The sequence below is a fragment of the Sphaerodactylus townsendi genome, linkage group LG04, assembly GCF_021028975.2.
Source record: "Sphaerodactylus townsendi isolate TG3544 linkage group LG04, MPM_Stown_v2.3, whole genome shotgun sequence".
NCBI lineage: Eukaryota > Metazoa > Chordata > Lepidosauria > Squamata > Sphaerodactylidae > Sphaerodactylus > Sphaerodactylus townsendi.
This window is the reverse complement of record NC_059428.1, coordinates 151,196,451-151,211,406: the sequence shown is the minus strand read 5'-3', so window position 1 is coordinate 151,211,406 and position 14,956 is coordinate 151,196,451. Positions and strand designations below refer to the sequence as shown.

At 48.2% G+C, this 14,956-nt stretch overlaps 1 protein-coding gene across 1 annotated transcript; it reads right to left on the bottom strand.

Moving 5' to 3' along the window:
- Positions 1–1,197: 1,197 nt before the first annotated feature.
- Positions 1,198–2,433, bottom strand: LOC125431405 (galanin receptor type 1-like). The gene has a single exon (XM_048494169.1). It carries the CDS (start codon positions 2,431–2,433, stop codon positions 1,198–1,200), a length of 1,236 nt encoding a protein of 411 aa, XP_048350126.1.
- Between the last annotated feature and the right edge of the window lie 12,523 nt (positions 2,434–14,956).

Below are 14,956 nucleotides of genomic sequence, written 5' to 3'. Positions count from 1 at the left end.
AACTCTTCTTCTTCTTCTTCTCTTAACTATGGGAATTGACCCCTGTTTCTTTTTGCAGTGCGCCTGGTGTTTCCAGTTGTCCAAATGGGTACCATGTAAGCTGTGAAGTGGCTCATGAAAGAGACTGAGGAATCTCTTTCTTTGGAAGTTTTCCAGGGACCAGTGAAAACAAGACTCGGTCAAAGATAGTTTAAATGTGGGATAGGTTACCTTGAGTGAGGCAAGGGGTAAATGCCCCAGGGAACGTGTTCTGGGAAAGGGGTGGCCAGATTTGTCTCCAGCCACCATGTAGAAGAGGAAATTCAATCTTGCCAGTGCTTTCTTCACCACAAGCTTGATGCTCCAAATCCCCCCTTCTGCTCATCCCTGAAAGACACAGGAGTCCCTTCGCATTCAGTCAGCTTGCATAGGAAAGGAGGACTGGCAAACACAGTCAACAAAGTTAAATGCACATTCCCATGTTGCAGATTGGGCTGCAAGTGAGTGTGGGGAAAGAACGACAAATGTTCTTGGGCTGGACGATCGGCTGAGCCTTTTCTTGCTCACTAGATAGGAGATGAATTCCCTGTTCAAAATCCCTCAGTGGAAAATATTGGCTGGGACCTAGGACGCGAAGTAGGTTGATCCCAAGTCAAGAGCTTTATTTTCCCTAGTTGTACTTTGGTGTCATTGAACTGAAAACACAAGCCACCCATCCGACCTTCGTGGCGTAGAGAGCCAGCGTGGCGTAGTGGTTAAGAGCAGGTGCACTCTAATCTGGAGAACTGGGTTTGATTCCCTGCTCTGCCACTTGAGCTGTGGAGGCTTATCTGGGGAACTAGATTAGCTTGTGCACTCCAACACATGCCAGCTGGGTGACCTTGGGCTACTCACAGATCTTTGGAGTTCTCTCAGCCTCACCCACCTCACAGGGTATTTGTGGTGAGTGGGGAAGGGAAAGGAGTTTGTAAGCCCCTTTGAGTCTCCTTACAGGTGAGAAAGGGGGGATATAAATCCAAACTCTTCTTCTTCTTCTCCTCTCTCCCCTGTTGTTGTAGACCAGGAGTTCTTTAAAAACAGAAGGTTCAGACAGGAATCGGCTGAGTTGTAACATGTGTTTCTAACAGCTCCTGATTCGTACTCGCCCTCTGAAAATTATACGCGGTCCTCTGAATAGAAAGTAGTGTTTTTCAGAGAAAAAGAACTCAGAGGGCGGTTTCACATGATTGTTTTAGGGTTAGGGTTCTTCCAGCAACCGCTTCCAATCACGTTGGGCTCTTTGCTTGTGGAGCTCTTGTAGGACAGCAGCTCGGGGGCGGCGGAAGGCAGGCTCTTTTCGGACAGGGAGAAGCTGAGCAGGGAAGCCATCTTCTTGTGGTACCTGTTCTTCATTTCCTTGGCTGAGCGGTAGAGGTTGCCCATGAAGCAGTAGCAGATAGGGTTGAGGCTGGAGTTGGTGAGGCTGAGCCACTGGGCGAAGGGGCGGAACTGGAGGACCCAGTGGGGCTGAGCTTCGTCCTGCAAGGATTTGGGGCTGTTGAACTCGATCCAGAGGTCCATCATGTAAATGGGCAGCCAGGAGATGGCAAAGAGCAGGACCAGCGCCACCACCATCTGAGCCACTTTCTTGCGGACCTTCAGCCGCGAAGCTGGCAAGGTCTGGTGCAGGGCGATGAGGGATCTGGTGGGGCTCCACAGCCTGTGGACCGTTAAGCAGCAGATGAGCATGTTGAAGAGGACAGGCAGGCAGTAGAGAGTGGAGAAGAGGAGGAGGTTGTAGGCTTGCTTGGTCCGCTGCTGAGGCCAGACTTCAGTGCAGATGGGGAAGACCAGGGGACGACCCTGATTCACCCCGATCTCGTCCATTTTGTTCATGAACACAAGGGGCAGGCAGATCCCCGAAGACAAGACCCAGACCACCAGGATGGCGCTTAAGATCTTCCGGTGGGTGAAGAACGACCGGGCGTGGAGAGGGTTGTGCACGCTGTAATAGCGGTTCAGGCTGATCACCGTGATGCTGAGGACGCTGGCCGAGACGGACACGGCCTGGATGAAAGGGACTGCCCTGCACAGGAAGTCCCCGTAGACCCAGGCTTTGTAGATCAAGTTCCCCACGGTGATGGGCATGCATATGCAGACCACCATGAGGTCACAGACGGCCAGGTTGATGAGAAGGCTCCTGGTGGCGCTCAGGCTGGGCATCCGGCGGTGGCGCTTCCGGGTGAGCATCCTCAGAGACATGATGTTGCCGACGAAGCCCACCACGAAGGACACCAGATACATGGCCAAGAGGCAGATGTCCACGGGGTCCTTGTCGAACAGGAAGAGCAGCTTTTCCAGCTCCTCCCAGCCCAGCTGCTGGCTTCCGTTCAGCAAGGCTGGGAGTGAGAGGTTGTCTCTCTGCAAGAGTTCCAGGAGGCCGTGGATCTTAGAGAGATAGAAGGAGACATTCATTGCTCGTCGCTCTGCCTGTCACATGGGTGTGACATTGAAAATCCAGCACGCCGCCGTCTCCTTTTCTACCACAGACCTCTAGATACATCCACCAAGTACAGAGGGAGGTATCCAAATCTGAAAAAAGTAAGCTGGATATAAGCAGAAGAGAAGAGTTTGGATTTATATCCCCCTTTCTGTCAAAGGGGCTTACAATCTCCCTCCCCCCCCCCACAGCAAACACCCTGTGAGGTAGGTGGGGCTGAGAGAGCTCGGAAGAACTGTGACTTGCCAAAGGTCACCCAGCTGTGTTGGGAGTGCACAAGCTAATCTGGTTCCCCAGATAAGCCTCCACAGCTCAAGTGGCAGAGTGGGGGATCAAACCGGGTTCTCCAGATTAGAGTGCTCCTGCTCTTAACCACTACACCATGCTGATGCTGGAGCCCCACCTGCAAATTCTTCCCAAGAAACTTGGACCACCCTGTGAGAACAACAGCTTAGGCGTGCGCTGTCCCCGCATCTCAGTGTTCCCCAGGTGATCGAACTATGTGCGTCTGTATTGTGATGTCAAGTTACTGCAGACTTACAGCGACCCCAGCAAAGGGCCTTCAAGGCAAGTGAGAAGCAGAGGTGGTTTGCCATGGCCTTCCTCTGCAGAAGAGAAGAAGGGTTTGGATTTATACTCTGCTTCTCTCAACTGTAAGGAGTCTCACAGTGGCTGACCAGCTCCTTTCCCTCCCTCTCCCCTCCACAGACACTTTGTGAGGCAGGTGGGGCTGAGAGAGTTCTGAGGCTGGCCCAGGGTCACCCAGCAGACTTCAGGTGTGGCAACAGGGAAACAAACCAGGGGGAATCCAATCCAGTCTAGCCCTCTAGAGCAGGGGTAGGGAACCTGCGGCTCTCCAGATGTTCAGGAACTACAATTCCCATCAGCCCCTACCAGCATGGCCAATTGGCCATGCTGACAGAGGCTGATGGGAATTGCAGTTCCTGAACATCTGGAGAGCCGCAGGTTCCCTACCCCTGCTCTAGAGTCTAGCCCTCTTAACCACTGCACTGTGCTGACTCTTCCCTGGAGGACTCCTTTCCAAGCACTGACCTTGCTTAGTTTCCAAGATCTCATGATTTTGTCCTATAACATTTTGCCTTCCCTCCCTTGATTGAATGGTAGTAAATCCAAGAGTGCAGCAAATACCCAGAAATGCACTCCCATCATTTGATCATGGCCCACCCACCCGGGGGGGGGGAGGGGAGGGAGAGGGGGTCTGTCATTTGGTCATCGCCCATCCACCTTAGGGAGAAGGGGAGGGTGAAAAAGTAGCAAAAACTACTGGACCACGGCCACACACCTCAGAAAACCTGAGAGCCAGCATGGCGTAGTGGTTAAGAGCGGGTGGATTCTAACCTGGAGAACCGAGTTTTAATTCCCCACTTCTCCACCTGAGTGGCAGAGGCTTATCTGGTGAGCCAGATGTGTTTCCACACTCCTACATTCCTTCTGGGTGACCTTGGGCTAGTCACAGTCCTCTCTGAACTCTCTCAGCCTCACCTGCTTCTCAAAGTGTCTGTTGTGGGGAAAGGAAGGGAAAGGAGCTTGTAAGCCACCGTGAGTCTCCTTCAGGAGAGAAAGGTGGGGTATAAATCCAAACTCTTCTGGTAAACAGGGATGGTTTGCCATTGTCTGCCTTTGTATAGCAACCCTGGACTTCTGTGCCTGTCTGGAATCTAACCACTAACCATGACTGACCTGCTTAGTTTCTAAGATCTGATGAGATTGGGTTCACCTGGGTCCTCCAGGTCAGGAACAATGAGCTATAATTGCATGGCGGCGTCCGATCCTCACCCCTGAACTGCTGAATAGATTATTTCCCCATCCCTGGTGCTGAAATAACACCTCCAACTCTACACCTTCTATCTTTCTCAGACAACAGGCACTCCCCCACTTTGATACTTAAGTCCTCTAATTGCTCTCGTATATCTCTCCCTCCCACACCTTCTTTCGATGGCTGATCTATACGCACTTACTTTGAGTCCAGCCGGTCAGGAGAAATAGCAAGGAGGCAGTGTCTGATCTTGCAGGGCTGAAATTTGGGAACAGCACACATCCAAGCTGTTGTTATCACCGGGCGGTCCAAGTTGCTCGGGAAGGATTTGCAGGTGGGCTCCGGCAACAGACGTTTTTTCTTCTGGCTCGGATGAAGAGAGGCTGTCACCGTTGGCTTTCCTTGTGCTTGTTCAAACTCCCTCTTCTGAACACGTCAACAACGCTTGGAATGTGTGCTCCGTTCTAGCCATGCCGCTGCCAACTGCGTTCTGTTCACTGTGGGCTCAGGGTTTATCCACTGAACTTTTGACTGCAGGCTGTTGCACATACGGTCTGCACAGCATTGCTAGCTTGCTCACAGAGACCCCACCTCCTCACCCAGCCTAATTAACCTTCCCCTGGCCCTCTTTCTGGCTTCTGAACATTCAAATTCTCAAGTATGCTTGAGAATTTGCAAGCCATGTGCGCATTCCACTTTCCCGCATCCGTAGCTGCATTTGTGCCCTCACACACTCACAGCGATGCTGAGCATGCAGCATGCATGCACACAAATGTTCTTTCCTTTTGACAAAGAGATAACTTTCACGCTTGCCTTTTTTGGACTCACACACTCCCTGGTTTCACATTTTCCTCAAATTCAAATAGTCCTGCCCCTTACAAAATCACTGTACTCTGCTATAATTCCTTATACCCGCTGGCTCCTTAGCTTTCTCTCTACCCTCTCCACACACACACTTGTTTTCCAGATGCAGAATTACCCTTTTATCTAGAGTCCTCTCTCTCTCTCTCTCTCTCTCTCTCTCTCTCCCCCCTCTCTCTCTCGTGATCTACTCCAACATTTCTGCCTCCCAGCAGGAAAGTTTCTGGTTGGATTTTGGGCAGCCACTGCTGTTTCTCTTGTACATCTTCTTGGCCAGCGCCTTGCTGAGCCTGGGGCCTCAGGCAGTTTTCCACAGCAACTGGTGCCTTTCTGCTAGAGAGCTGTGTGGTGCTGAAAGGACAGCTCCCTGCAGAAGCAAACCAGTCTAAAGCACACCATCCCTTCCTTAAAGGAGCAGGACTAAACAATTGATTGCTTTGTTGCCTCTTGCAAAAAGAGCCAGGTGTGCCTTTATTTATTTAATGACTTTGTCAGCACCCTGCCTTTCTCCTCTACTGGTGACCCCAGACAGCCTCTTGTCTCCATTTCATTTTCACAGCGCCCCTGTGAGGTAGATCAGGCAGAGAGAGTGTGCAATTGGCCTAAGCTGATTAACTGTGCTGGGAAGGTTCCACATGATTCTGTTTTATGGAGCACCACTCCAAACTGTGCCCCTCTCCAATGAAAGAGTTATCCCACCTGGCTGGTTGTCCAGCTGCCGATCTTATCGGGCATTTCCCATACAATCCTACACATTTGTAGAAGTGTCACTTGCTCTTCCACGAGTCACTGAAACTCCAGCCATGTGGGCATGCCACGTGTGTCTGAGGGCTGAATACCTTGATTCTGACTCACCTGTGGCTGTTGCTGAGCCAGACCTGCCTTCCCTTTGCCGTGCCAGTTGTCATCTTCCACTTTGATGCTCCCTTTGTCTTGCCATGTGCTGCGGCACGCGGGCTTGTTTTATTCTTATTCCAGGAGCATTGTCTCGGCTGCATGTCTGGCCTTGTGCTCTGGTTTCTCTCTTCCATGTTGTTTGATTTGCCTTGTTTTGACTGCTACCAAGGATGCTGGGAGCGTGAGAGGAAAGCAGTCCCTTTCCCCTGTTTGTGTTCTGTTCTCTATCAGGAAGCAAAGCTGACATGAATGATAGTTTGGTGATCTCCTTGTAACTGGAGAAAAGGGACCGATGTCACCATCACAAAACCAAACCCTCCCCTGAGAGCCAGCGTGGTGTAGTGGTCAAGAGCCGGTGAATTCTAATCTGGAGAACCGGGTTTGATTCCCCACTCCTCCACCTGAGGGGCAGAGGCTTATCTGGTGAACAAGATGTGTTTCTGCACTCCTATAAATAAGCTTCCTACTCCTACATGGAGATGGTGTTGGACTAGATGACCACTAGCATCATTTTAACATAAGAACTTAAGAAAGAGCCTGCTGGATCAGACCGGAGTCCATCTAGTCCAGAACTCTGCTATTCACAGTGGTCCACCAGATGCCTTTGGGAGCTCACATGCAGGATGTGAAAGCAATGGCCTTCTGCTGCTGCTGCTGCTCCCCCTCCTGAGCACTTGGTCTGCTAAGGCATTTGCAATCTCAGATCAAGGAGGATCAAGATTGGGAGCCATAGATTGACTTCTCCATCAATCTGTCCAAGCCCCTGTAAAAGCTATCCAGGTTAGTGGCCATCACCACTTCCTGTGGCAGCATATTCCAAACCCCGATCACTCGTTGCATGAAGAAATGTTTCCTTTTATTAGTCCTAATTCTTTCCCCCAGCAGTTTCAATGTATGCCCCCGGGTTCTAGTATTGTGAGACAGAGAAATTTCTCTCTGTCCACATTTTCTACCCCATGCATAATTTTACAGACTTCAATCATATCCCCCCTCAGACGTCTCCTCTCCAAACTAAAGAGTCCCACAATGACTCCAGGAGTGCATATGAGGATATTCAACTGGTTGAGAGTGATGTTGTGGCTCAGTGGTGGAGATGCATTCTTTGCATGCAGAAAATCCCAAGTTCAGTCTTGGGCACCTCCGGTTAAAAGATTTCAAGAGCAGGTTTTGGTGAAGACTTTTTTCTTCCCGAGAGCCACAGTCAATCAGAGCAGATAATCAGAACAGGTAGGGCTGACTTGGATAGGCCTGGGGCCCAATTCAGCATAGCAGCTTCCCACATCCCTGCAAAGCATCTATGGCAACATCTGAAGCAAATAAAAATGAGACACGCACACACCCCTTCGGTTCAATTCTTTTTTAAAAAAAAAACACCATGATTTTGCAGTGGCATTCGTTTTATTCCTTTCCAACAGACTCATTAATAAAAGAAGGCTGGGTGATGGGAGAAAAGCCATCTCTTCAGCCAAACTGGGAAGAGCGCGAGCATGAATCCGAGACACGGAACAGAACATATTGCAAGAAAGATGGCGATAGCCTCCAGTGAACACAATTGGCCCGTTAAATGTTTATCTGCCCCTTAGCACTGATCGAACTATCCAGGATACGAGATGTAAGCAACTGTTAGATTATATTATATTATTACAAATTGGCCTGTTAAATTAAATCCTCATTCTGCCACAGAAACTTGCTGGGTTATCCCGGGCCAGTCACGTATTCTCAGCTGAACCTACCCTGCAGGGTTGTTGTTGTTATTGTTGTGAAGACAACATTGAGAAGGTGAGACCCATCTATACTGCCCTAAAATCCTTGGTAGAGTTACACTATTGAAGTTTGTTGCCTCAGAAAGCTGTAATTCTGCTAAGTTGATCTTGTTCCGGTTTGGAAGTTTTGTTTGCTTGTTTCTGGGATAGACGGATAGCTAGCTCAAGTCCGAAGAGACCGTGATTTTCTCAGAAAATGAAATTCTGTGTACTTCTGGGTTTCGTGGGTGGAATAAAATGCCATTGATTTATATGGAGGGAAAGAACAGGTTTTCTTCTTCACCTGCTATGAAATTCAAGGTAACGTAGAACTGGGGCGGGATGTGTGCGTGTGTGTGTGATAAGAATAATCATCTGTGGGTTGCCTCTCGAATGCATTTTTTGGGGCGGGGGGGGGGGGGGCTCTGCAAGTAATCATTTCTTGACTGGCGTGTGTCGATAAATTTATGTCTTGGCAGCCACTGCAAATACACTCCTCCTTTCTCTCCAGGCACACTGAGCAAATTCCCTCTTTCATCCTACAGTAATCTCTCTAGGCAGACATTCAAGGGGCACTCAACATTTGTCAAATTTTTCCCCCTTCTCGAAGTTAATCGGTAGCTCACTAATGACCAACTCCCAGAAGCTGCAGTTTCTGAAATGTTCCCCAAATGATGTGTGGCCAACTGGCTTTATATGATAGAGAAGAACAGCTGTTTCCCCAGCATCAGTTAATGAGCAAGACTTTTGTCCTAGACCGAGAGTCTCCAAGATGGTTGCAATCCTTTTAAAAATCTGCCCAGCCAATGAAATATCCCAAGGCCCATCAGAGCCCCTTCTGGCCAAACCCCCCACCAACTTTCTAAAAACACTTGCCAGGGACCAGGGAAGGGGTTGATGTTGGAGAGCCCTTGCTTTAGGTGTTAAATGCAGAAACTGACATTGGCAACTGGTTCTGGTGGGTTTTCGGGGCTGCATGGCCGTGGTCTGGTGGATCTCGCCTGCATCTGTAGCTGGCATCTTCAGAGGGGTATCACAGAGGGAAGTGTGTTACACGCTGTGTCCAGTGAGAAGGGAATGTTTTAGTGGGGTATATATTGTCCATATCCCAGGGTGGGGAACCGATCAGTAAATGTTTGCGTGGAACTGCTATGCAAAGGTGTGGTTGATAGTATTGTATTGCGGGTGGGGGGTTTTCAGTCCAGGGAGTGATTCACATTTGCATTCCCTGCAGCAGCAGCAGCAGCAGTCTTGGTGAATGCAAATCCTGTGTCTGGGTGGAGTCCATTGTCCATGAACCTAACATGCCCTTGGCCTTTGACTCTGGTGTTTTTAAGTACTGGTAGCCAAGTTTGGTTAATTCTCAGAGTCTCTCTTGTTGAAGTTGTCTTGGTGTTTGTGAATTTCAATGGCCTCCCTGTGCATTGGCAACACCGACATTGACATTCGTTGACATTGGCAACACCATCAAAGACTTTCTGGTAGATGGCCGGCTACCATCCTCCCACCAGCATCCTGGGTTTACAGACTCCCAGCTTTCTGCCCATCCGTGAATGTCTGCCGTATGTTCTGATGGGAAGAAAGAAAGCATATTTGCTTGCAGGCGTAAACTCTGGCATCTCCCGTGAAAAGTATCAGGCAGTAGGTCATGATCAAGACCCTGAGAAGGTTGCTAGTGGTCAGAGCAGATAAGGCTGAGTTTGCTAGATGTGGGACAGGACAGCTTTATACATTCCTACATACAGAGACTGCTCTGCCGTAAGAGGTATATTGCTAGTGATTCCCCACCCAACCCCACAATATTTATATCAATCAGCCAATCAGACCAGAGCAGCAGTGGCGTAGTGGTGAAGAGCAGGTACACTCTTATCTGGAGGAACCAGGTTTGATTCCCCGCTCCGCCACCTGAGCTGTGGAGGTTTATCTGGGGAATTCAGATTAGCCTGTGCACTCCTACATTCCTGCTGGGTGACCTTGGGCTAGTCACAGTTCTGAGCTCTCTCAGCCCCACCCACCTCAGGGTGTTTGTTGTGAGGGGGGAAGGGCAAGGAGTATGTAAGCCCCTTTGAGTCTCCTATAGGAGAGAAAGGGGGGATATAAATCCAACTCTTCTTCTTTATTAGGCATTAATAGTAGAAGCTAAATGACAGACCAAAAACGTTTGAACTCATTCGTTCATTATCAGCTAAAAATTCAGCTATCAGCTCTATTATCTCTGCTGACCAATTATCCAAAAGAAAACATACCCAAAATATTGTAGGGCAATTCCTAACACGAGAGGGTAATATATTGGAGAAATCAGGTCTGTAATAAGCATGTTTAGGACAAATACATAAAATATGTTCCACGATTTCAGTAGTGTTAAGAGAGTAAGAACACAACCGTTCTTGAGGGGGTATCCTTAAAAAGCGGCTCTTAAGAAAGGCAGAAGGAAAGGAATTAAATCTTGCCCTAGTGAAAGGATTTATCGGTTTATATGTTTATATGACATCTCTGCACTTTAATTGTTCAGGGGAAATGGTAGTGAGGAAGAAAAGGGTCAGCTGTATCTGGAAAGAGATCTACAACTGTTGTTGGGAAATACCGACCGGGACTTTGGGGGATCCTGCCCAAATCAGGAGCGGCTGGTGCGGAGGAGGAAGCCTGTCAGATTGGCTAGTGGCTTCGTAGATATGGCACAGGCTCTCTGTTTGTGTTTCTCTGGACAGATGGTAAATGAGTTCAGGTCTCTGGCTCTTGCACAGAGCGTGGGAAGCAAAAGTCTCAGAGGATCACCGTGTTTCTCTAAATGCCAGTTTTTGTGAGTGCGCCCGTGACAGCTCATTTTTTATTTCCCTGGCCGAGGCCCTTTTTTTTTTTTTTGCTTTTTCTGCCGCTTGAGGTAATTGTTGCTGGCTTCCCAAAGTATTTATTTAGTGTTGGAGAATCTGAGCCAACTCTCCTCTAGCCATATAAGAGCAAAATATTCATATGCTGAAATATCCCGGTCTCCCTAGCCCAGCTAAAATATCACCATGCCTATAAAATATCCCTGAATGGAGCAATAAAAAGAGCAATTTTATCCAGATCTCAGGCTTATAAACCGCCCCAACCCACCACAAAAGACACTTTGATGTGTTTTAATAGGCCAATGCTGATGGCCTTAATGGAGCGTGACTCGGCTGATGCCAACAGATGAGATAACCCAAGATCTCTGCCGCTGTAACAGCCAGACCGTAAAGCCATCTTTCTCCATCTGGGAACAATGGGAAGTCCACAGAGAAATGGACAAAGGATGTGAAAAACATTCCATATTGCTTTAGAGACAAGAGGCCCTCCAGTCTAATTTAGCACTTGCGTATGTGTTATGTGCTGTCAAATTGATTGTGGCTGGTGACAACCTTACGAATTAATGACTCCCAAAAGGTCTTCTGGTTAAACAGCCTTGTCCAGGTCTTGCAAATGGGACGCCGTGGCCTCCTTGATTCCATCTCATGCCGAGTCTTCCTCTTTTTCTGTTGCCTTCAACTTGTCCTGTCTTTTCTAGTCAGTCTTGTGTTCTCATGATATGACCATATGACAGGTGTGTGTGTGTGTGTGTGTGTGTGTGTGTGTGTGTGTGTGTGTGTAAAATGCCATCAAATCACAGCCAACTTAAGGTCACCTCAGCTAGGGCGTTCAAGGCAAGTGAGAAGCGGAGGTAGTTTGCCACTGCCTTCCTCTGCACAGCCTTCCTTGGTGGTCTCTCATCCAAGTAGTGACCCTGCTTAGATTCCAACTTATGGTGACTCTAGCAAGGGGCGTTCAAGGCAAGTGAGAAGCGGAGGTAGTTTGCCACTGCCTTCCTCTGCACAGCCTTCCTTGGTGGTCTCCCATCCAAGTAGTGACCCTGCTTAGCTTCCAACTTATGGTGACTCTAGCAAGGGGCATTCAAGGCAAGTGAGAAGCAGAGGTGGTTTGCCGTGGCCTTCCTCTGCAGAGCCTTCCTTGGTGGTCTCCCTTCTAAGTACCGACTCTGCTTAGCTTCTGAGATCTGATAAGATTGGCCTTTTCCACGCAGCCTTCTCTCCCCATGTAACAATTATTAGGCACCCGTTGTTGTGTTTGCAGTATGTTATCTCAAAGGATCTGTAAAGTGATCTTGAGGGACTAGAGACTCAACTGGAGATCAAAGTGTTGCTTGGAAGGATGAACATTCAGGGCCAGGCCAAGGTTTTTTGGGATCTTAGGTGAGCTATGCTGTTGAAGCAGTGTTGCTCATTCTGCCCTTCAGTAGTCGACTCCCTTGATCACATTTAGCTTTCCTGTCATAGATGCAATAATATTAGTCCTGATTTTCTGCACTGTTTCCAGTTGGGCTTGAGACCTTTTCTGACAGTGTAAAAATGACTAATCTGCTTAGTAGCTCAGAAGCTGAGATGTCTGAAGCTGTCGCTAAATTTCTTTTGAAAGTTTCGCGCGTCCAGAAATAATTTTTAATGTTTTTGCCAAGTTTAACCTTGTATTATATCTTGGGTTTTTTTTTTCATTCTTTCTGTAAATGCCAAATAAAAGTTACTGACCTGAACTACGATGTTGGTTCACCATTTTAGACCCAAAAAAGTGAGACGATTAGAATTAATGTTTTAGTTGCTGGGCATTTGATATGGACAACGTAAAAATAAAAACGGATAAACTTTCCACAAGCATTCCATGTTCCATCATGGCAGGTCTAGGAGAGCAAAGTCAACAGATAATGGAGATTCTGGAAGGCAAATAACACCAAGGGTCCCTTCAAGCCCGCTGGAGAGGTTATTTTTGTGTTTTGGATGCTCCCAAAAAACTAGTATCCTAGGCAATTGGCTGGGTTTACCTAGTGGTCAGTTTGATCAGTTCTGATCTGCTTGAGCTACTCCCTCCCCCTTGATCTATTTCAGCTCAATCTGCCTCAATCTGGAGGCAGGCCCAGGAAGCAGGGATGGTGTGTGCCGGTGTGGTTGTGGCCTCTGGACCAATCTGGGGTTTTGGAACAGACTGTGCTGTCCAAAGCGTTTCCTCTCAGATTAATGGTCTTCACGATCTGGGGAAATGCCGTAAACTTTTAGTAGGCTCATAAATGCAGCATTTCTTATTGCAAAAGGTTGACCCCTTTGCCTGTAGGTCATAGAAGATAAATTAGAGCAGAGGAGAATGGCTTTGACTGGTGAAGATAAAAACCCGTTCTGAAAGATAGAGACCTTTCTCTGTAGGAGAGGTAACAGTTCCTTCAATTATCTGGGTTTGGTAAGCATCAACGCTCCCTCCTGTATCAACAACAGGGGTCATAGCAGCCTTGAGATACACCATAAAACACTGGGAAGTCATCCTGGTGTCTGGAGGGCAGATGTAATTGGATTGTTGAGTCGGATGCCATTCACAGCATGTCACCTTCATGGCCCCTGTGCTGCAAATGTTTGGCCAGCTGCAAGCTCCTTTTCCCCCAGCTGTAGTTTAAGAGGAACCGTGCAGCTCAACTCTGGGGGAGGAAAATTTGTGTGTTATGGTGGGACTGCAGGAAGGAAAGGGAACAGGGATGGGTCCCTTTGCAACGGGCTGGGAGGTGAGTGACATTGTGGATCTTTTGGAACAAAAGAAAAAGAAGAAGAGTTTTGGATTTATATCCCCCCTTTCTCTCCTGCAAGGAGACTCAAAGGGTCTTACAATCTCCTTTCCCTTCTCTGCCCCCCCCCCCACAACAAACACCCTGTGAAGTGGGTGGGGCTGGGAGAGCTCCGAAAATCTGTGACTAGCCCAAGATCATCCAGCTGGCTTGGAGTCCACAAGCTAATCTGGTTCACCAGATAAACCTCCACAGCTCAAGTGGCAGAGTGATGAATCAAACCCAGTTCTCCAGATTAGAGTGCACTTACTCTTAACTACTACACCACGCTGGCTCAGAAAACAGCAGCGCAAGATGGTCTTCACATTGTCATGGTGACGTTTGACCAACTGGCATGGGAGAGCATTTAGGTGGTTACCAAGGAAAGGGTTTCATTAAAAGTTATGGTGATGAGGAAGTTGGGTGTCTTGATGTTCCTTTAGAAAATTCGTAGCCTGTCACTCAGGGCTGCCTGCGCACACTGGTTGGTTGGTTTCACAACCATTTTTCTTCAACATTGCTACCACCCAAATTATTTGCTAGGGTCTCAGCCACTCACTGGTAGACATTCCAAAGTTTTGAGCTATTCTTCTTTCTTTCCTTCTTCAGCAAAACAACTCTGCCTGGAAGACTTTGATTATCCTCTCAGCAGTCGAATCCATCTGTGGATGGCTCCGTGGTTTTGCAGTCTCCCCTTGGAGCAGCTGTGATGCGGCTCCTGTTCATCACAGCTAACAGACCGACCCGTTCTGCTCCAGTCAGAATGTTCCAGTCCATCTGGATCGGCACAACAGCTAGCTCGATGCTTCTTGGAAATTGACAAGCAAGGCTTGGAGGCCAAGGTCTACCCATCTTCATCCCAGTAACTGGAATTCTGAGGTAATCTGCATTAAACTATTGAGTCTAACCATTGTTGACAGATCTGTCCTTTCAAAAGTTGTCATATTACAGGATTAAAGTGATTTTTCAGTTATGAGTTAATCATACACAGTGTTCTCCCTTTGGTAACGTCTAATCAAAGCATCCCCAACCTTTTTTGAGCCTTTAGAGTTCTATCAGAGCATTGCAGGTGCAACCAGACACGAAATGGCTGCCCGGCTTACCTTCAGTCACTCAGTGAAGATCTTGTGCTGCTGTGGCTGCTGCAGAGCCAATCAAATCTCCCGTGGCCAATCAGAAGGCTTGCTGGCCCCCACTGAGCCTGCCCTATTTCTAAAAACATTTGGCAGGTTTCAAAAAAAGGTGTTGGTGGGTGCTGTGGTGTTCACTCTCACCATGTTGGAGACCCCTCAGTTTTATCTCTCTGTTGACTAGTCTCCCAAGAGCTAGGTGGACAGCTGCGACTGTGGATTAGAGACTGTGTGGGATCTGAGCTTATGTGGGATCTGTGTGGGATCTGCGACTGTGGATTAGAGACTGTGTGGGATCTGACCCAGACAGCTGCCTCTGCCCCAGCCCCCAGCTTTGGAATCTGTGCTGGTTCAGCCTTCCTCCTTATTGTTACCTGAGGCTCTTGTTGATCTGTTTCCTTGTGTTAGTCTTTTATTGTTTAACCTTTTTCCTGACTTTGATTCACAGGCCACTTCTTGGCCTTTTGGATTAATGGAAAACAATAGAAACGTTTA